The sequence below is a fragment of the Numenius arquata genome, chromosome 7, assembly GCF_964106895.1.
Source record: "Numenius arquata chromosome 7, bNumArq3.hap1.1, whole genome shotgun sequence".
Lineage (NCBI taxonomy): Eukaryota > Metazoa > Chordata > Aves > Charadriiformes > Scolopacidae > Numenius > Numenius arquata.
The window spans coordinates 38,047,003-38,068,290 of record NC_133582.1 but is presented as its reverse complement, the minus strand read 5'-3'; the positions used below and the strand labels follow the sequence as shown (position 1 = coordinate 38,068,290).

The following is a 21,288-nucleotide window of genomic DNA, read 5'->3' as shown; positions in this document are numbered from 1 at the left end:
TTTTGAGGTTGAGGAATGCTTGGTTAACTTCAAATAAAACAATGTTGTGTTCCTACACATCCTGCTTTCAGCGAAGCCTCCAAGCAGAAATACAAAAATACGGCAGGCAGGTCCATGTTTGCACTATTTCTGGCCCCAAGGAAACCAAGAAGCACTGGAAATCTCACAAAACCAGCTTTGTCTCTCAGGCTACCCAGCTCCGAGGTACTGCCACTGTTACCCGGTAGAATACAATGTAACCCATGTACATACTAATTTATTATTAATTTTTCAAACAAATTCCCCAGACCATCAGACATATCAAAGCCCCGTATTTACTGTACCGTGGCAGCACACTATATGGCTACTTTAAGATCCTTTTATGCTCATTCTTGAGTCATTGGCATCGTCGCATAAAGACAAAATGTCTCTTGTGGTGCTTGATAACAAACTGCAGCCAACGACAACAAAGATAACGAACCAGGCATACGCATTTTGTGCTTCATATCTGGCTCACAACTAATTTAAAACACACAATCCCAAATTTTTTTGATTGACGTCTCTTTGACAACTCTCTTTATTGAATTTGCAGAGCGTAAGTATGAAGACAACAGCCTTGTTTTAGAGGTACGTATTTAGCCATATAAAATTGCCCTATATGTCACGGCAACATTTTTAAAGCACTTCTGTGTACCAGACTTTTGCACATTCACATTTAAAGGAACATTTAGTGTTATTGCTAGAAATTATATCACTGTCAGCAAAACATAATACAAACACCCTGGTTACTCATCTATCTGCTGTACCACAACAAAGTCATCCCAAACGATACAGTACCACAGCTTCATGTTTGCTAGCCAGATTTATTATATTTTCCAGATTCTAACAAGACACATATTAAGAAATGCCTGTTAATCACGGCCCTAATGAGAACAATATGCAGTTAACATTTAGGTTGTCACAAAAATTACAGAAGGCGAGTGCAGACTAAATGCACCCTAAATTCAAGGAAACCCAATCCTTCTTCCCACTAGCGTGCTTCAGTGAAATGGTCATGTCCGAGAGAAAACTTTTAATGAACTACCTAAATTTTAGCAGGTATATGCTTTCATTGGGCACAAGATAAAAAGTAAAATGCCATTCTGACCACAACTGTGAAAGCAAAATAGCCACTGTACCCCTTGCTTATGTACAAAAAGCTATGAGCGTACAAAGCACTAGAAGCCTGCCCAGCATCCCTTCTCCAGAAATGGTGCAAGCTTCACAGTTTTCTGTCAGACACGGTACTATCGGCCAGGTACTATTTATGCAGGACTTTCTATCATGGTCAAATTGGATCATTTCTCTTCACTAAAAGTTGTCCTGAAAAATAAATCTGTTTGTGGGGACAGAGTCCAGCAGCTGCTGAGGAAGAGATAGAACTTGGTAACTCCACCCAAAAACCACACCAGACTTCCCTGTGTTGCGCTGTTTTCAGCCAGACAACTTCTAGAGCAAACTACTACCCAACACGTGTAAGAGGACAAGAATCTGGTTTTAAACACAGTTGCAAATAATAAATAAAATTAATGCCTAGACTTACAGAACAAACCAACTAATTTCATTTGGTAAAAGTGCAAAACCCATCACCATTCCACACCTCTGAGGGCCTGAAGGTGCATGAAGACTCGGTTTGGATTTTATAAAGCAAAATATGTGCACTTCCTGTGCCTGTTTTGGTTACTTATTTGTTTCCCATCAGGAAACTTTCACTCTGCCCGCCAGAAGACGGATGAACAGCAAATACAGCAGGCATCAATGGAGGGGGTGCAAAAGAAAGCAAGATGATTGTCATTTCTGCTTAGCTTGCAGTGCCTTGCAGCCACACCAGACAGAAGACATCTAAAACCTCTCCCATTCCTCCTCCCGCCGTCCCACACCACTCACACAGCTCTGCCTTTCACCCTGTCCACATCGCCAAGCACTGCGGAAACACTGATTTAGCCTTTGCTGATTATGTATTAAGAACAACTGTTCTTCACTTCTACCTGGAATTATAAAGGTGTTTTCATATACTCTTTGAGTAAGGGAAGACTTCTGAAAAGAGTTACCAAATATTAAAGCCATTTAAGTGTAGAGTACCTCTTAATCTCTTTGCATAGGTTAAAACTAGTATTGCCTTGAAAAGTGGGTGCTAAAGTAAAATATGACTGAAAAACGTCTCCTCGCACCCTATCGGAACACTTCAAACTTTAGTAAATGCAATCAGATTTTGGCTTGCTTTTTGGAGGATGTCCCTCTCCCTCCTTCCCTTCCTTCCACATCATTCTCTCCAGAAACAAAAAGGATTTTTTGCATGTCAGATGATACCATGACATGAATAGAGCCACTCCAGTTTCTTTTCAGAAGGAAAAGAAATCAGCTCAAACATTCGCTTCCTGAAGGGCAGAAAGGAAAAAAAAACAAACAACCAAACAAAAACACAATCAAAAACAAAACCAAGAGAATGAGTTTCCACACTTTTGATGTACATTATTTAAAACGGGGTATTTTTTGGTTAGGGATGAGGTCTTACCCAGGACAAATCTCCCCTTCCCTTCAGTCCCCAGAAGTAACAACAGCAAAATCTAGCTTTTCCTTCTTGATGTTGCCATTATTGCAGTCTGCTTACACTTTGTCTTCTTGAAAAAATAAATAATGAAACCTTTGCAAAAGGAAAATCAGCCACAGCTTAAATAAATAGTATCTATAAATATTATCTGTGGTAACTATATAATGCTGCGAGTGCATCACTGAACAGATTAATGTGATAAAAGAGATCTTTTGTGTTACATGTTTTACTCAGTTAAATGTTTATGTTCTCTTCCCAGTGAAAACTTACAATTCCCAAAAGAACAACAATAAGCTTGAAAAATCAGGTTAGACGTCAGCAGCTGACTATTAACAACCCTCCTCTCGGCTAATATTTGTTTGCCCAGGGCAGCCAGTGTCCGTCATCAGCATTCATCTTTCATCTTCCTCAGCTGGGCTGTCTGGCAGGTGCTGGGTGGGGTGAACACTGAAGGGTCTGCAATGCCCATCTGTAGATCAAAAAAGCGAGTGGAGGTTGTCACGCTGGAGTTCTTCGTATAGGTTTCCTGTACCGGGTAACAGTCTTTGACTGTGTAAACGCCGACCCAGGATTCCACTGTAACCAAGCAGAAATGTGGTTATTTTAGAGGACAAGAATGAATGCATGAATGTCTCATGATGATGCCAGTCACCAAGCCATTCCTCAAGCAAAGCCAATAGGCTGGAACCGCCCATAGTTCTGTCCATATGCATGGCAACACTACAAAACTGGTATAATTTGGACACTGCAATGATCTTAAACCCGAATGTGTTGGTGTCAAGCACATTTAAAAACATAATACCGTCACGGCACCATAGAATCATAGAATTGTCCAGGTTGGAAGGGACCTTTCAGATCATCTAGTCCAACCATCAACCTCACTCTGATCAAAACCATCACTAAACCATGTCTCTAAGCACTATGTCAACCCGGCTTTTAAATACCCCCAGGGATGGTGCCTCAACCACTGCCCTGGGCAGCCCAGTCCAAGGCTTAATAACCCTTTCCGTGGAAACATTTCTCCTAATATCCAATCTGAACCTCCCCTGCCGCAACTTGAGGCCATTTCCTCTTGTCCCATGGCCTGGGACTTGGGAGAAGAGACCGACCCCCCCTGGCTGCACCCTCCTTTCAGGGAGTTGGAGAGAGCCATCAGTATGTCACCTTTCAAGTGCACCTCTACCAGTAAAGCAATGAAATGCCCCGTTCTCCCTGTCAGCAGCTTGGGTGGCACAAGGGAACGTTTTACTTTACACTCTGTTCCTGACAACTTGAAAGACGTGATTACTGAAAACCTGTGGTCCATTTCACAGTGTTGCTCCTCAACATGGCCTTTGACACTCTGAAACACGTAGTCCTCCCAGCTATGCGGGACATCTCATTCCTTCCTGTGCACAGTAAGTTCTGCACTCACCTACCCAAAGAAGCATTTGTCTTCTGTGGTGGGGACTCCTCTGCACCAGAACCGCCAGCCATACCATCTTGCTTCCACAGCTTTTAGACCTCTAAAATCTTAACTGCCATTCTTAAACTGATGATGCTCACCACATCTTTAAGCCAAATAAATATGACCTTGCTTCATCTTTTCCCATCTTACTGTCTCAAGCACAGAGGGTTTGTGTCAGAAAGAGGAACATTCCCAAAGTCGCCAGTGCCTCTGTCTCTTCTTTTAATTCATTCCTTCTGTTTACCACAGAAGGCAATGGAAAATCCGTATCATCGTTATCATATATTCATTTTCTTAATTCCTATTTCTCTCAAATATTTCTACCAGTTCATTAATTATTTCAAGGCTGCACTCAATGCTGATCTCCTCCACGTATGTGATGTAGCAAATCTGTCTCTTTTTTTAACTTCAGTTTAAATATCTCAGGTGTTCTCTTGCTCTCTTCCCCCTGCTATCCTCTGCCATCACCTCTACTTTCATCACTCATCTATTTTTGCAGTCAATACCATCGAGGTGGTTTCCTTTGAACACCCTCCGCTTTGAAAATCCCACTTTTAAATCTCTTTATTTATCCCATGCATCTCTTCTGTGATCTTTCTTTATCCCTTCCATCATACACCACTTCATCCAGTAGGTTCAGGCATTTCAGATCTCTCTCTTGATAATGGGAACTCATGAGGTTAAAATACAAAACTACCTACTGTGATCATAAATCAGTTCCTCTAAGTGATGCCTATTACGGACTTTGTCCAGTCCCAAGGAGCCTTATTCCCTCCCACTCAGCAGCTATCAAACATACTTTCTTTCTGTCCTTCCAGTATTGTGTGACATGCTGTGCTACAATCACGTTATTGGAAATAGATAACCTGTGACATGAAATGCACATACAGTATCTAAAAAAAAGGGTGTCAAGCTGGGCAATATTTGAACATTCCTCTCCAAGGCATCCTAGTACATCAAAACCATTCTGATGTCAATGAGTTTGGGTTTGAGTATCCAGAAATGAAGGATTGTTTTCCTCAACAAGACTTTCCTCAGAATTGTGAAAAGAAAAATAAGGGAAAATACAATGCTACCAAGATAGCCTGCATCTCCACTGAAACCGTCATAACTTTAACATAAGTATAATATCTAGAATACAAGCCAAAACTAGCTGAAAGGTGGATGGGTAGACAACTTCAAGACATTATTCGTCTGAATGGTCATACAGAAAAACACTGGAGATACAAAATACTACAGGACAAAAATCACACATCATTAACTGAAGGTATCTGGATATTAAGTTCCATAAAAGTTCCAAAAACACTGGATCTGAAAAACAAAATTCTTGGAGTGAGTGATAGTTTGCCTCTTGTAGAATACCAGAGGATATATCGACCTAGTTACAGAGTTCTAACGAGCTTATCCTTCATTTTCTACTTCATTCTTTCTACTTTTTTTCAAGAAAGAAATATTTCCCCCTGGCTAAATGCTCAGGTTCATAATCAGCCTATATATTAGGTGTCTATAACCATAAGTATTGCATTAGCTGAATAAAGCCATAAATTTCATAGGGGTTTTAAAATTATTTTTATAGTTGTCTGGGTCATCAGTAAACCATAGATGAAATCGAAGCCAATGTGCTAATAAATTGCTACGCATCCAAAAGCTAACATACTCTACCTTGAAAAATTCAGCCTACTTTCTTTTATGATGCAGGTGTCCAGCTGCCAAGCGCAGAGCTAAGCCTCGCGAGCAGAGGTTTCTTACAAAGGTACCGGATAACAAAACTTAAGGCGTATATTAACCACATCCCTTGCTGCAGAACCAGGTAGTGGATGGATTCTACAACAACATTCCATGGTAGGGTGTAGACACGCACCGATATCTGCTTTGTTTCTTTTTACGCCTTTTAGCAGAAATATGACACAAGCTAGTTTGAATATGCCCCTAATTATATTGCCAAGTCTTCTCTAGATAAATTTGGGATACAGGCTGCTGGATTCAGATGCAAAATGATGCTGTTCTATGCCAAAATCTGTATGATACAGACCAAAATGCAACCGAGTCCCTTGGGCATATTTGATCCTGCTGAGATATGAAACATTTTCTTAATAAAATGCATTAATAATAAAATGATATGCTGTGCATGGGGTATATTTATTATTTCTTCCAGCAAACTTTATAGAAATATGGAAGGCTGGGGTGAAACATGAACAATTTTATTTTTCCCTGGGTAGCAGAGACAACAATTATTATGAAGATGAAACAAAAGCATGCACATACGTTTCCTGGCTGGTTTTCTGTCAGACCATTCCTGTACCATAATTTCATCTCCAGGTCCCCCGATGTAGTACTGATCTTCGTAAGTTGAATTGGCAGGAATATCATACGGATCCCACGGCTCTGTCAGAGCAATCTTCGAGCAAAGCTTTGTAACTTGTTCGATCTGAAACATCACTGCATCTTTATAGAGCAATATATACTCAAAGAATCTGAAACATTAAAAAAAAGACCCAGTTAATATATGTAGTCTTTTTCTATACTAAGCAAGGAGCATTGATGATAAGTAAGCTTGCCTTTGACTTCTCAGTGTAAGACCATTTTCACTTGCATTAAACTTTGCCAAACTTTGAGAAAGGCTAACCAGTTGGGTCAAAATTTCCCATGCTGAAAGTTTGTCTCAGCTGACTCTTTCCAAAATAAATAAATCAGCCTGAACTGGTTCTGCCATTTCTGAGAACAACAGAACAACTTTTCTGAGAACAACTGAGAGAAAAACATGTTATTATTCCTAGTTTTGTTTTGGTTTTTAATAACTGTTTCATTAAAAAGCTCTAGTGCCTCCATGTTTTGAAGAAAGGACTTGAAATCTGGCAGGGGAAAAGTTTTTATTAAAAGTTGTCCAGATTTGGTGAAGTTATAAGCCTTTAAAAAAACCTGCTTGCATAGGCTGCGTAGATTCAATTCCCCATGAAAGCAGTAGAGCCTTTCTCTGTGCTGCTTAGATGTGGTATCTGCCATACTCCTCCGTGGCAGATGCTCTTCCATGGCAACCCATGTAGCTTACTGGGACACGTCAGTAAGGGGCAAGTACATGGTCCCAAGAGGGGAACTGAGAGGCTCTCCCTCCTAATGGCAAAGTTTCTTTCTGGAAGCCACCAGACTCAAGGAAGCAGTGAAGGGAGAAAGCAGAGGAGCAAAAGAGTAAGTGAGAGATAAGGAGAGGTGTGGAGGTCAGTGAGCCTGAGAGGCCAGAAGTTGAGGTCAGCAAAATGGATAGTTAATAAGGATTTATAAAAAATCTTCTACAGAGTATGAAGTGACCAAGCTCTGCTCTGAGGAGAGATGATGAAGCTCTTCATGGATGGTTTCATCTAGTTACTAGTAATAGTAGTTGGGTCTACCACAAACACTGTGACTTTGCTCTCATACCTATAAAAAGGAGGTGGTTCGGTCCCTACCTTATAACTGGGGACAGAAACAGAGAGAAACTAAAACCAAAATTATCAGAAGTATCAGCTGGATTTTGAATGCACAACCAGAAACACTGGAGGCCTAACTTCTCCAGCATTATCAATCAGATGAGTTGTTCTCAGCACAACTCAAGCATCCTCATGTGTGCTCTGCACCTTTTGCAAAGGAGAGCCAGGAGTCGCTCTCTAAACGCCCCAAAACTGTCCACTCGTTATTAGAGGTTTCCTGTGAATATCTCAAGTATTTGGCTACAGTCTACTGTTATGCAGTGACCCTAGAGAATAAGGAAGGGATGGTATTAATTCCCTTGAACAGCTTCATCTTGCCTATCTGTGATAGTCTCTCCCTCCATCTGTAATTCCTTGCTTCATTCATAGCGCTGCCTCCATTACCTGCCCAAAAAATGGACAGTGGTGTCTTCCACTTCACAAACTTGATGCTAACCCATAACAGTACCTAACAGTATTCATCCTGTGCCAGCAGCAAGATGACAAACTGGTGGAAAATCGTGCCTAATCCATGGAATTGAAGAGAAAATGCATAAAAGCAAGAGGGGACCTTCTCTGTGGTATTTCCCTACTCCTGCATATTTTGCTTCACAGCCTTCACATTCTTTTGGGAAGGATGTAAAGTTTACAGAAAATAGGGCTGACGACAAAACAATTTACAGTTTTAATTGCTGCACTATACAATTGCATCACTTCACCCACCACTGACATGGAGGCGTTTAAAGGTTGCACTATGAGAAGTGTCTAAGCATTCTTAAAAGCATCTGAGCAACATTCCCACCACTTCTTCAGAGTACCATATATCCAGCATGTGTGGAAACACAGGCAGGCCAAACGACATTAGCCAAACTGAATGATGACAAAGAATGTAAGGGAGGACAAGGAGGCTGACACGAGGCACATTGGGGCATACGCCTCACAGAATCACAGAATGGTTAGAGTTGGAAGGGACCTCAGAGATCATCGAGTTCCAACCCCCCTGCCATGGGCAGCGACACCTCCCACCAGACCAGGTTGCTCAAAGCCCCATCCAGCCTGGCCTTGAACCCCTCCAGGGATGGGGCAGCCACAACTTCCCTGGGCAACCTGTTCCAGTGCTTCACCACCCCCACAGGAAAGAATTTCTTCCTAATATCTAATCTCAATCTCCCCTCTTCCAATTTAAAACCATTACCCCTTGTCCTGTCACTACATTTCCTGACAAAGAGTCCCTCTCCGGCTCTCCTGTAGGCTCCCTTCAGATATTGGAAGGCTGCTATGAGGTCTCCCCAGAGCCTTCTCCTCTCCAGGCTGAACAGCCCCAGCTCTCTCAGCCTGTCTTCATAGGAGAAGGGATCCAGCCCTTTGATCATCTTCGTGGCCCTCCGCTGGACCCGTTCCAACAGGTCCATGTCCTTCCTGTGTTGAGGACTCCAAAGCTGGACACAGTACTCCAGGTGGGGTCTCACCAGAGCAGAGTAGAGGGGTAGAATCACCTCCTGCAATCTGCTGGCCACACTTCTCTTGATGCAGCCCAGGATGCGGTTGGCTTTCTGGGCTGCCAGTGCACATTGCCGGCTCATGTTGAGCTTCTCATCCACTAACATCCCCAAGTCCCTTTCCTCAGGGCTGCTTTCTAATACCTCATCCCCCAGTCTGTATTGATAGCGGGGATTGTTCCGGCCCAGGTGCAGAACCCTGCACTTGCTCTTGTTGAACCTCATGAGGTTTACCTGGGCCCACCTCTCCAGCCTTTCCAGGTCCCTCTGGATGACATCCCATCCCTCTGGTGTATCAACAAGACCACACAGCTTGGTGTCATCTGCAAACCTCACTCATGACCTTGCACAGCATGGGGAGGTAGCTTGTCCCATTTTCCATTTAGGGAATACCTAAATTCACCTGTCATTTTCTTAGTCAAAGGCAACGTCTCCCCAGTTGTGATACGCTACTGAAGAATTCCGTATATACAAACTGGTTCCTTACATACACCCAAGCCTGTAACCACTTAAGGACATATGTAACTTCTATATCATGTTCAGTCCAGAGAACATACAAGAACACTAAAATACACTTATTTATGTGTTTGCAACCAGACTTTTAACAACTCAACTACTGTTCAGCTGGCTGCCCAGCAGCTCCCATAAAAGTGGGATGGGGGAATGCCTTACAGATGAGCCTATAAATGTGTTTGAGATATCTGAGTGATAATAAAGTCATTTTGTGAAAGAACAAAAAAGCAACATAGAAGCGAAGTATTACAAAATACTGGGAATAAAATTTAAACAATTATATTTCCTTTTTATTTTAAATCTTGATAATATTTCACACAAAAATTTTATTAACATTTTTAACAATAATTTTGTCATGTTCTCTTTTTCCTTATCCTGTCCTTTATAATTATTTTCATGCAGTTAAGTATTTTTTACTCTACAATTTTAACCTGTGAATTGATATCATTGCATGAGGGACACGTGTCACCTTTACTCACTCGAGTGAAACAGCAGTTCAAACCTCAATCTGACTAATGCATGTATTTAACTTCCAGCACATGGATCATAGAATCATAGAATTGTCCAGGTTGGAAGGGACCTTTCAGATCATCTAGTCCAACCATCAACTGAACTCTGATAAAAACCATCACTAAACCATGTCTCTAAGCACTATGTCAACCCGGCTTTTAAATCCCTCCAGGGATGGGGCCTCAACCACTGCCCTGGGCAGCCCAGTCCAATGTGCAATAACCCTTTCCATGGAAATATTTCTCCTAATATCCAATCTGAACCTCCCCTGGGGCAACTTGAGGCCATTTCCTCTTGTCCCATGGCCTGGGACTTGGGAGAAGAGACCGACCCCCCCTGGCTACACCCTCCTTTCAGGGAGTTGGAGAGAGCGAGAAGGTCTCCCCTCAGCCTCCTTTTCTCCAGGCTGAACACCCCCAGCTCCCTCAGCCTCTCCTCACAAGACCTGTTCTCCAGACCCCTCACCAGCTCCGTTGCCCTTCTCTGGACCCCCTCCAGCCCCTCAATGGCTTTTTTGTGGGAAGGGGCCCAAAACAGGACACAGCCCTCGAGGTGGGGCCTCACCAGTGCCCAGTACAGGGGGACCATCACCTCCCGAGTCCTACTCACCACGCTGTTCCTGACACACGTCAGGATGCTGGTGGCCTTCTTGGCCACCTGGGCACACTGCTGACTTCAACAGATCACCTGAATACTTGCAGAAGGAGTGCTGCAACCCTAAAAAGCCTACTTTCTTGACTTTGCTGTCTTCCGCGCAGACAGCAAGATGTGTATCATGAAACAACAATGGAAAGGAGAACTGGAAAAATCCAAACAAATCAAACTCATCCCCAAGCACCTCTCTAGCACCCACTCTGCAGAGCAAGAGAGGCTCCACCACCTATATTTTTGGTTCTGGGAGAGGCAAAGTGAACATATTGTTGAACAGACACCAGTCATACGATTTGATGACCCCAGCAGCTACAGTGGCAGGCGCAGAAGACGAGAACCCCAGGGAACATGGCTCTACTCACTGTGCGTGGCAGCACTGGGTAAGCAGGGAACATGATTTACGCTGTCATTATTCAGCCTGGATGTACATCACATCCAAGCTTCAAAGAGAATTGCTCCTGTGTGTGTCCTGGAAATAGCAAGCATAGAAACGTAAGATTACACAGGATCTGAGTTTAACTGCATGTGAAAGGGGAACGGTTAAGTTGCTGTTTTATAAAGGGAACTATTTACCAGCCAAAATTAATAACTAAATGTGCATGAATATAAAAATGACAATCTAGCATATTTTAAAGCAAAATATTTAAAAATCATTTCCTCTTTCTTTTTTTTTTTTTTAACCGGCCAAGTCCTAAGTATACTGCCTCTATTTGTTTTAGGTGCTGAGATTTCATTGGCTGCTTAAGGGGAAGCACAGACCCCTGAAAATAGGTCTTGGCAAAGAAACAGAAGGGCAAATGATTTTTAATTAGTTTGTTTTTTCAGAAAAAGTAACATATTTGCAGCCTGTGCCCACCTCTAGTATTATTTTTATAATAATTTCATTCCTTAAACTGTAACTTCAAGAAAGCCCCAACCTGTTCACTGGGCACCTTCAAACAGATTTGGAGAAGTTACTTGGACAAGTTACCCTATTTGCCCGACCAAGATTATTTCCCTTCCTTTCCTATCCTATTCCATCCTACCCTGTGCTATGCCTCATACCCTTTGTACGCTGCGTCCTTAATGGGACTCTCTCGTCATCCTTAATACTCCCTTTGTCTGTGCCTGAAAACGGATAAATTCCAGCACATAAAGACACACACATGGTTTTTGCTCCTATGCTTTAAAGAATTTCTTAACGCTGGACCATATCCTGTGCAAATAATTCAATTGACTCTGCTGGAAGTAATCATGTCCAACAGGTGGGATACACGCTGTGCTCAGTACTCTCTTCTCCCGACCTAAGGAAAGTATTTTTCCAAGTAAGACACCATCTGAAGGCAATGCAAGGGCAGAATACCGTGCCCACACAATCACAAGGCGAAGGACTTGCACCGAGGACATGCTGTGAGGAGCGGCTGTGCATCTAAATACCGTCCTACTTCTGAGATTCCTCCTGAAATGTGGGGAGATGGTCAGAGGTGCTCCCCAGGAGACAGCCCAGACACCACAGGGACACACTCTTGGACTCTCATAAATGACTGAAACCAACAAACTCCTCTAATGACTTGTCTTCTGAATGGATTATCACTCTGCACATTATGGATGCAATTCAAAACAATGAATCATTTTTCAATATTTGTCTGAAGAAAAAAGAAAAAAAGTCTTTAGACAGGAGATAGAGCTCCCAGCTCTGTTTCGGGTACTCAGTCTGCACCGAGTCCTGCCGAAAATTACCCTGTGCTGAGGCTCTTCCCAGATGTCAGTCCTGAAGCGTGACAGCCTGCCTGCCACCTAACGCATCCCTGTGACTCCCAGGGTTTACTTCTGCACTTCCGAAGGCTTCCTCCTGAGTGTCAAGCCTAGAAAGAAGGAGCTTCTGCTGCTGTGTCTCAGAGGAGCAGAGGCGCCGGCGGTGGCATGCCAAGCCCCGTGTGATGTATCGAAGCCCATCAGTCAAGGCCATTTGCTAGAGAGAAGCAAAATAGCGGTCTGAGACTGAGACTGGGTAAAAGAAATTCCCCATGTGCTAAATCTGGCTCTGCATCATTTTCCTCTGTGGCTCTGCATAAGTAACTTCCAGTACTGGAGCCTTAAAACGCCATTCTTGTTATTGATTTTTTGATTGCTGTAGCACTGAAGAGACACGAATCGGGGCTGAAGGACCGGTTGTGCCAGGACTTGTATTAACAAAGAACAAAACCGCAATTCCTGCCTCAAAAAACTACGGAACGATGGTTCTTGTAAAACAGACTTTTCCTTTCCGTTCCTGCAAAGACATAAGGGGTTTCATGCATCCAGAGCTTTAAGCTGTGGATTCAGTTTTCCCAGCTGCAGCTATCGCATCCTTAAAACTCCCACTTGTGTTAGCCAGGAGTTGTATTACCTAGCCATCATTATAAAGCAACTGAAAAACAAAATCAAAATTTTATGTATTATTTGTATCAGAGATTTGTATTACTCAGCAGGGAATGGTATTTGATATATAAGATATCAAGCTGAGGCTGCTGCGATTACTCAAAAGCTGACTTTGCTTTCTCCTTTGAGATTAATTGAAACCTTGAAGCATCTGCCTGCCTTTTAAGTATTATTTAATTCTTTGCTGGTTTGTCAAACTTCCTTTCTGTTTGTAAAGAAGTATTTTTAAACACTGTGAAAGAAGTTGAAACCACTTCTAGCTAGAAGAAATTTCACTAAAACTATCCCAAATTCTCTACTCTAATGTGCATGGACAGGTACATCCAAACAAATAATTCTCTAATTACCTTGCATCCTCTTGATAACATGCTGCCCCAAAATTTTCATAACAGTGCCGCTACCTTTTACACATTTCTTATTGAACAAAGATGTCCTGGGAGAACGGCAGCCTTTGCTAGAAGGCTGACTACAAAACCTCATCTTCTCAGCTCTTTAGATGAAGAACATTTTCAAGGGAGCAAAGCTGCCGAGCAGGCGTGCAGACAGTTGATAAACACTCATCGGGTCAAGAACACTCATCTGCTTTTGGAAACTGGAAAGCTCTGGCGAGCTCATTTCAAAGCGGAGAAGCATTCATTTTTCAGTATATGTTTCTGGGAACTCCTTTCCTCTTTCCCATGAAGTTTTCGGTAATTTCAGACTTGTGTTTTTCTTCTGGTGTATCAGACCTCAACAACAACAGTAATTTACCATGTTTGATCTCACATGTTTGGCAGCGGTGCTGGGCTATGGTATATTGTACAAATACAGTATGTTGCAAATACATGTGACAGCAAATGTAATCTGATATAGTGTAAAAGCAGTATTTTTTGGTCTGACTGAAATCACTTACAGACTGTAAAGGCCTTTTTTTTTATTTTCAAGGCAACCAAGCCCCCTGTATCAGGTATCTAATTAGCAAGGTATATGAGGAACTTTGACAGCATTACCAGTTTCTGAAGCAGAATTAGGCAGTCTAAGTTAATTATGAAGTTTGTTTAAAAAGAAAACCTTAAATATAGGAATAGAAAGCTACAAAGTCAAAGCTACACCAGCTTAAGCATGACATATTTTTGTGATTTTAATTACGAAACTCAATAAAAAAATTATGCAACATCTTCTTCTTTTAATTGTTTTCCCATAAATTAGATTAGCTACTTTGCCAAATACTAAGGGAAATTAAGGAAGAACTCCATTTCCCCTGCTGTCTATCTTTGGCTATTTGACACTCCATAATAATGGAGTTGCACCCGTGAGAACAACGCATTCTTATGGAAGCTGAAGATCAGGAAAACAATAAAGCACTGTGTTTAAGGGAATCACGTTTTTGCAAGGGGCTAAAAGATCCACTGGCCTTAAGAGAGAGCATCTGTGTGTTTCCCTAAATAATGGTATATTCGTGAACTCGACAGACAACGGCATAGCTCAAAAGGAAAGGAATGGAAGATGTGGCCAGAATACCATAATGCTTTCCAATGAATCAATGGAATCATCTCCTAGGGAATATGGTATATACCAGTAGAGTCACATGATATCAAAATATACTTAAGGTCAGAGATTATTTTCCTGTTCTGGGTTTGTAAAAAAGTCTAATACAGTGAGGTCTTGCTGCCCTGAGTAGGGTAATAACAATAAAGGTTACTGGAAAATCATAGCAGGGATTAGAGGAGACCAAAAAGAATGAGGAAGGCCAGGACTCACCTCTCAATATATATGACAGACCTTAGGAAGGATAGAATAACGATGAGGGAAATGAAAGGTAAATTATAATTTATTTATTGTATTTTTCATCCTCTTTGTGCTACGTACAGAACGGAAGTAAATAACCCAATTGAAAGAGTGGATGCTCAAAACTGAGACAGGGAATTGATTTTTTGAGCATGCAATTATATTAAGGCATTCTACGAGCCTGGAAAAACATAAGAAAAAGGAAGCATAAATTTAACATGTAGAGAGAGACAGAAAAATTATGGTTATAATGATTGAGAGTATCTCCAAAAAGAAAAACCCACAACATAAAAGACATACATGTGGTTTTAATTTTACCTCTAATTGTCAGATTTATCTAGTTTTCACACCTTTTTCTGAATCAGGCTCGGAGACATTAAATTGGGTCTTAGCTCTGCCCCAATATGATAATATCTCTTTTACACATAACGAAGGCATAGCAGAACGAGGTTCCTCACCACAAACAACTAAGCTTTAACAATCTACTTTTCCCAGACACTTAATTTGGAATAAAAGAATAACAAAAAATAAAACCCACTTTTTCAGCTAGGATTGGTCACTGCACCTTCACACACATCTTAACTTTTGTATTTAAACAGAGAAGGACCTTCATATACCATGAACAGGGACTACATGAAATTGGGGAGACCTACATTGCTCTTCATTGAGACTGTAAATCCCATCATGCATATACTTGGCCAACTGGTTGCTCTTCAGTATGCATTCTTGTATAAAAAGTAATTATGAAGAAGTCTGAGGAACAGATTGTCCTTTGGAACAGATGGGGAGTAGGTCCCTGTTCTGATAGAGCAAACTTTTCTTTCACAATGGAATATTCCCTGGAAAAAATTGTGAGGATATGCGTACCAGATTACTTCCCCAAGATGTAATGATTTCCACCTTCCATCTGCAATGATTTCCTTAAGAGGGATGATTCAGGTCTTTCAGATATCTGTCCAATGTGAAAATTAAAAAACATTAGGTCTATTTTCAAGGGAGTCTGGAAGTCAGGCCAGCTAGAATAATCAGACAACGCAGTTTGAAAGCTAAGTACACTTTAACTTTCTAACATCTTTATCCAAAGATCTGAGTATAGCTTATATTTAAATAAACTTTGTGAAGGATGGAGATTCACTTCACTGGAAATAAACGCAACCTGAAGTCCTGGCACTGCACTTTGTTCTCCCTCTCCACCTCTAATGTAAAAATAACTCTTCATTTCATCCAGAAATCTTTGCGCAGATCTTTTTCTTCTTCCTGCTAGCAATCCAAAGTAATATTGTTTGCTGAGTGCATAAATTAGTGACCGGATTCAAACACAAAGAGCTGGGGAGTTAAAAGTCCAGGTGGATCTGACTGAAAGTGTGCAATGTAAAAGAATTATGGGAAAGAAAGGAATGTCTATGTTAGAGAAAACATATCATTAGGGGAAAATGTTAATTGTTCTATGGTTGTAAAGCAAACAGCATTTTGAACACATCTCCATGAAGATGTGGTACAGTACACAGTAATGATTTAGAAAGGCGTTTACAATTCTGGGTCAATTAGGGAGGTCATTTATTTTGTTCTGCTTATCCCCGATGAGGTCAGGGTGGTAATTCTGTTCCTGATTTTGAAATCCACCCTTAAGGGAACAGATAAACAGACTGGACAAAGTCTGGAGAAGAGCAAGAATGGTGTGACGTTTAAGAAGCAGGACCAATGAAGAAACTGGGGGTGTTCAGTTTGCAAGAGGAAGACAAAGGTAGGACACATGATAAGCTGTCCAGTACATAAAAAGGTAAAAAAAGAGAGCAGCCCTGAGGAGAAGGGTGTTGGTAGGGGTGTAGTGGGGGTGTTGGTGGATGAGAAGCTCAACATGAGCAAGCAATGTCCACTGGCAGCCCAGAAAGCTACAGGAACAATGGGGAGGGACTCTATCAGGGAGTGGAGAGACAGGACAAGGGGTAATGGTTTTAAATTGAAAGAGGGGAGATTTAGATGAGATACTAGAAAGAAATTCTTTACCTTGAGGGTGGTGAGACATTGGAACAGGCTGCCCAGAGAAGCTGTGGATGCCCCATCTCTCAAAGTATTCAAGACCAGGCTGGATGGGGCTTTGAGTAACCTGGTCTAATGGAAGGTGTCCCTGTCCATGGCAGTGGGGTTGGAAGGAGACGACCTTGAAGGTCCCTTCCAATCCAACCCATTCTATGACTCTATGAACTCCAGTTGTTTTCCATGTTACCTGAAGGTAGCATTGGAACAAAACAGCATCACTTTCAGCAAGAAGGGTTTACGTGAGATCCTCTAAAACATCTTTATGTTTAAGTGCTGCAGGTTTCCATGGAATCTTCTTAAGCCCCAGCTTTTACAAGAACTGGTAAGAAAATCAAGGGTCCCAGATATCCCAAATACAGCTTTGCTTCTCCAGCATGGAGGAACAGGTTATACGACAGCTCAGAGACTTTCCCAGCCTTACATGTAGGTGATTAGAGAATATCAATGGCTGCTCATCTCTTCTGGTAACAGACCAGCTTGTCAACTAGTCCCGACGTTCTCAGTTCTATGACTTGGGTCCTTGACACTGCTACCTGCCCTGAGGTGCTGAACAACCTTTGGGGATTGCTTTCTGAGACCTCTCAAAAGCAATGGTGGCAACCATGCAGAGAGCTGAGCCTCCACCTTATTTTACACAGGGATCCTGGGGATTTGAGGGATGGTGCCATCTCCTGCACACTGATGATCCTCAGCTCTGCTTGCTTTTACATTGCTTTTACAGTTAACCCTAATTACACCATCACATTGCTTTCAGTGTCTGAATGAATTCAAGAGAAATACTGTCTAAAATCAGGACTGAGGAGGTAGGACTCAAGTGATACATGCTCAGCATTCAAAGGGAATAATTAGAAGGTCAAACTATCTGATAAAATTGCTCTTCGCAAAACTGTTTTCCTTTGCTCCTCTATTGAGCTGTTGGGCATTTTATTGTTACAACTGTCCAGTAACTCACAACTTATCTGCCTTTTGTGGGGGACTTCCAGCAGTCACCGCACACATCCTGCTTGTAGGAATTCTCCCTAAGCAATATCCATGATGCATCACAAGAAACTGGCAGACCTCAGCATATTCTTAAAAATCAGCAACCGGACTGCAAATACATAAATAATTAAGACATTAATATGAATTTAAAAACCTTTCTCTTCAAATTATTGAGGGCATGCGTTAGCGTACACACGGCTATATTTAATGCAGAACCGTTTCACAGATTATCTGTTAGTCCATCACAGAAACAACAGTTGCTGAAGAAACAGGGACCAGCTAAAGTAAGCACAGCTAAGAATACATTTCTATTTTTAAGACCTTTTATAGACATTTTAATTGTATTAAAAACCCGACACATTTATTTTTCATTCAGGGACGGTTCTAAGAAGCAGTAGCAAGTAGGGCAAGACCCATAAATAATATTGGTATAAATATACTTCACTGGCACAGCTGAAAGTTTTCCATTACTCAGGAAAAGGTCACTAGACCTATTGAACATGTTTAGACTACCCATGCTGCTTAAAACATGACAGAAATAGCTTTACCATTTAGCATCTGACACAAATACAAACTGAAGTATTCAGCAAACAGGTATGCCTACCTAATTTTGGGGTGTTTTCCTGACACAGAGCCCGGTGTAATACATACACTGCCACTGAGCCACAGTTTTCTGTGAGCTTTCCTTAATTAATATGAATTCAGAACTTTTGTACTTGCCAAATTATTTTCCTTTACCTTTCCTATAACAAATACGAAAATTACTCCTCTTTTCAGAGTACAAATGATTTTGTAATTATTTAAAATCCACACAGCGTCTCTTATTTGCATTGTAGGTTTTTTGCTGCTTCTAACTGCATTACTTTATATATTTAGTGGGCAAGATTTTCAAAACTGACCAGTGATTTTGAACAGCTTCCTATTTCGGATGTTCAACATGAAGATACTTAAAAGGGGCAAATTTTCAGACGAACAGTATTCAGTATTTTCCAAAATGTAGTGTGTCAGTGCAACCATTGCAAAATTGAGGTGCCCAAGGTTACTAGACACCTATTTTCTATTCAAAGACTGCCTAAGAAACTCCGGAATTCTCTCCCCGGAGAGGTGCATCAGCACAAAATGCATTTCTGCTCATCAGATTTTCCCTCCCATCTCTCACGTTTCCCCTGGCTGTCTTTCCACATCGTAACGGCAGATCCTCATGCAACTGCCACTGTTTACAATTTCCATCGACCAGCTATGTAATTAGAGATAAATCTGGCTCTATAACTCCTTTTTCGAAATTATACATTAATCTGACCCTGTGAAAGCAGCTAGAAAAGTTTCACTGATTTTCACAGATGTTAGATCAGGTGTTTATTAGCCCTTCCATTTAGAAGAAAAAAAGGAGCTGAAAAATGTTTAAAACCTAACACAACTATCAATTTATCCCAAATGGGCAATGTGAGGAGACGCTGAAAGGGAAACATAACATGTTTTATGTGCTCTCAACTCCCCAAAATTTATTTGCACAAGTTTAAGCTGACTTTGAATATTCTGGCTTTTGCAATATTTCTTGTTCTCTTTACAGTGTTCTGGACTTTGTTTTTAGGCAAAGTAATTAATAACTTTCTATCCTTAACTGCAAACACCGAAATTATTTGAAACATCTTTTTGTCATAAAAACCCCTCTTTGGGGCCGTTTTAATGTAGTCATTCGCTACAGCTAACTTGATAAAAATCCCACAGCTCTGAGAGGATGCAAACTCAGAAAAATGAATTTGCTTATGAGAAATCTTTGCGGCATTTTCATTTATCATTTTGTTTTCTGGTCTGCTGTATCTCTTGGGGAACTGGCTCTCCCAGGTTCTCTGCATTGCGCCAGCCCTGCAGTTGGACTCATACAGGGAAGAGGAAAGCAATTTCTGAGGGAGGAAGCTGTTAAGGAGCAAAAATCGTAGAGGAAACTCTCTCTGGCCAAGAGAGTGATTCGGTTGCTGCTCACCTCTTCTTACAAAAAAAATTATCCGGGTAGAGGTATGCCCAAAGCCCTGAGGAAGTCTTAAGAGGAGACCTGAGTGATATACATCACTTCTCTCCCCCTGGAAATCCTCCCTATCCTTAAAGCTTTACCAGACAGCAAGCAAAGGTCATGACAATGCGATCCGCTTCCTCCAGCAAACTGCTTAACAGCGTGTCCTGGGTTGAGAGACATAGGACTAACTTTTCTTCTAATGCTGGGGAAAATTGCACTTTTAGAAGACTCTAGTGTCTGAATCTGTGAAAATATTTACTTTATAGCCAGCCAGGCTCTGTGGGATTCAAGGTTCGTGTTTTCGAGCCTTGCCAGGGGCAGGGACAAGGAGGAGCAAGGCCTGGGCATTTGACCCAGGCTGGCCAACAGGGTTATTTCATACCATGAACGGCACATCCAATATAAATTAGAAAAGTTTGCTGCGTAGCTCTCTCTCTCCCTTGATGGCGGCGGGTCCAGACAACTCCTTGCCCCGGTGCCGGAGCCCTGAGCCCTTCCCTTCCTCCTGAAGCCATTGCGCTCCCAGTGTCTGCCATTTGCTGTCCCTGCTGGGAGTGCACAGCTTCTGCTGACAGAATGGGCTGAGTATCATCCCTGTATAGCTTATATCAGTATCGGCATTAATACTGGTTCTTTAGTATTATTGTTAATTATTTAGTCTTAGTCTATTAAATCTATTTATAATTCAACCCTTGTGTTTCTTTGTGTTCCCCGATTCCCCTTTCCGGGTGGGGAGGGGGTCATCGGGTGATAGAATAATTGTCTAACGACAACAGATTGTTATGGGTTCTCTCAAACCATAGCACAGCGCTACCAGGCTTTGGGCAGGAGGCTCTCTGGCTGGAGACGTGCCACCGTGCTCCTGTCCCCTTTCCAACAGTGTCCCCAGCGGCACGGGTCAGCCCTTCCCATCAGAGCCAGCCACCCTCCACCAGGATCAGCGGGGCTTGCTGCTGGAGCAGCCAGAGGAAGAGAAGCGACGGGAAAGGCTTTCTCTGCCAAGGAAGAAGCCCCAGGCTGCCACTGCCTGCCCCAGCCCTCTACACAGCAGGTCCGTCTCAAAGGCAGAGTAGCTGGAGGCTGCTGCCATCAGCTCTCACAAAGCTTAACTTCTGCATCTCCTGCTTCAGTGTAAACAGATTGGGCTAACGATTTAAGCAGCTTTTTGTCGTTACACTTGATGCTGGTTCACACGCTATACCACCTTCCTAGCAACTATCACAGGCATATTGTAAAGATGAGATGTTCTCCCTCTTTTCATGGTATCTTAAGTGACATTTTCAAAAATGATCATATATGGATTTTTACAGCCTGAAACTGCATTCAAATACCGGCACGTGTGTGTGTGTGTGTGGTGTGGTGTGAATTATGAAGACCAGGCTGATTATAAATTAGCAGTTGCAAACAGCAGATACTTCATTAGGCCAACACGGAAGAGAATACTGGCTATTTAA

The 21,288-nt window shown here is 41.9% G+C and overlaps 1 protein-coding gene across 1 annotated transcript in view; it reads right to left on the bottom strand.

Annotated features, from left to right (window-relative positions):
* Window positions 1-530: 530 nt before the first annotated feature.
* Window positions 531-21,288, bottom strand: part of EPDR1 (ependymin related 1) — a 37,736-nt gene continuing 16,978 nt past the window's right edge. Inside the window, exons 2-3 of the mRNA XM_074150788.1 lie at window positions 6,282-6,490; window positions 531-3,145 (exon numbers count right to left, since the gene is read on the bottom strand). Coding sequence (XP_074006889.1) covers window positions 2,955-3,145; window positions 6,282-6,490 — 400 coding nt within the window. The 3' untranslated portion in view covers window positions 531-2,954. The remainder of the gene's footprint in view (window positions 3,146-6,281; window positions 6,491-21,288) is intronic.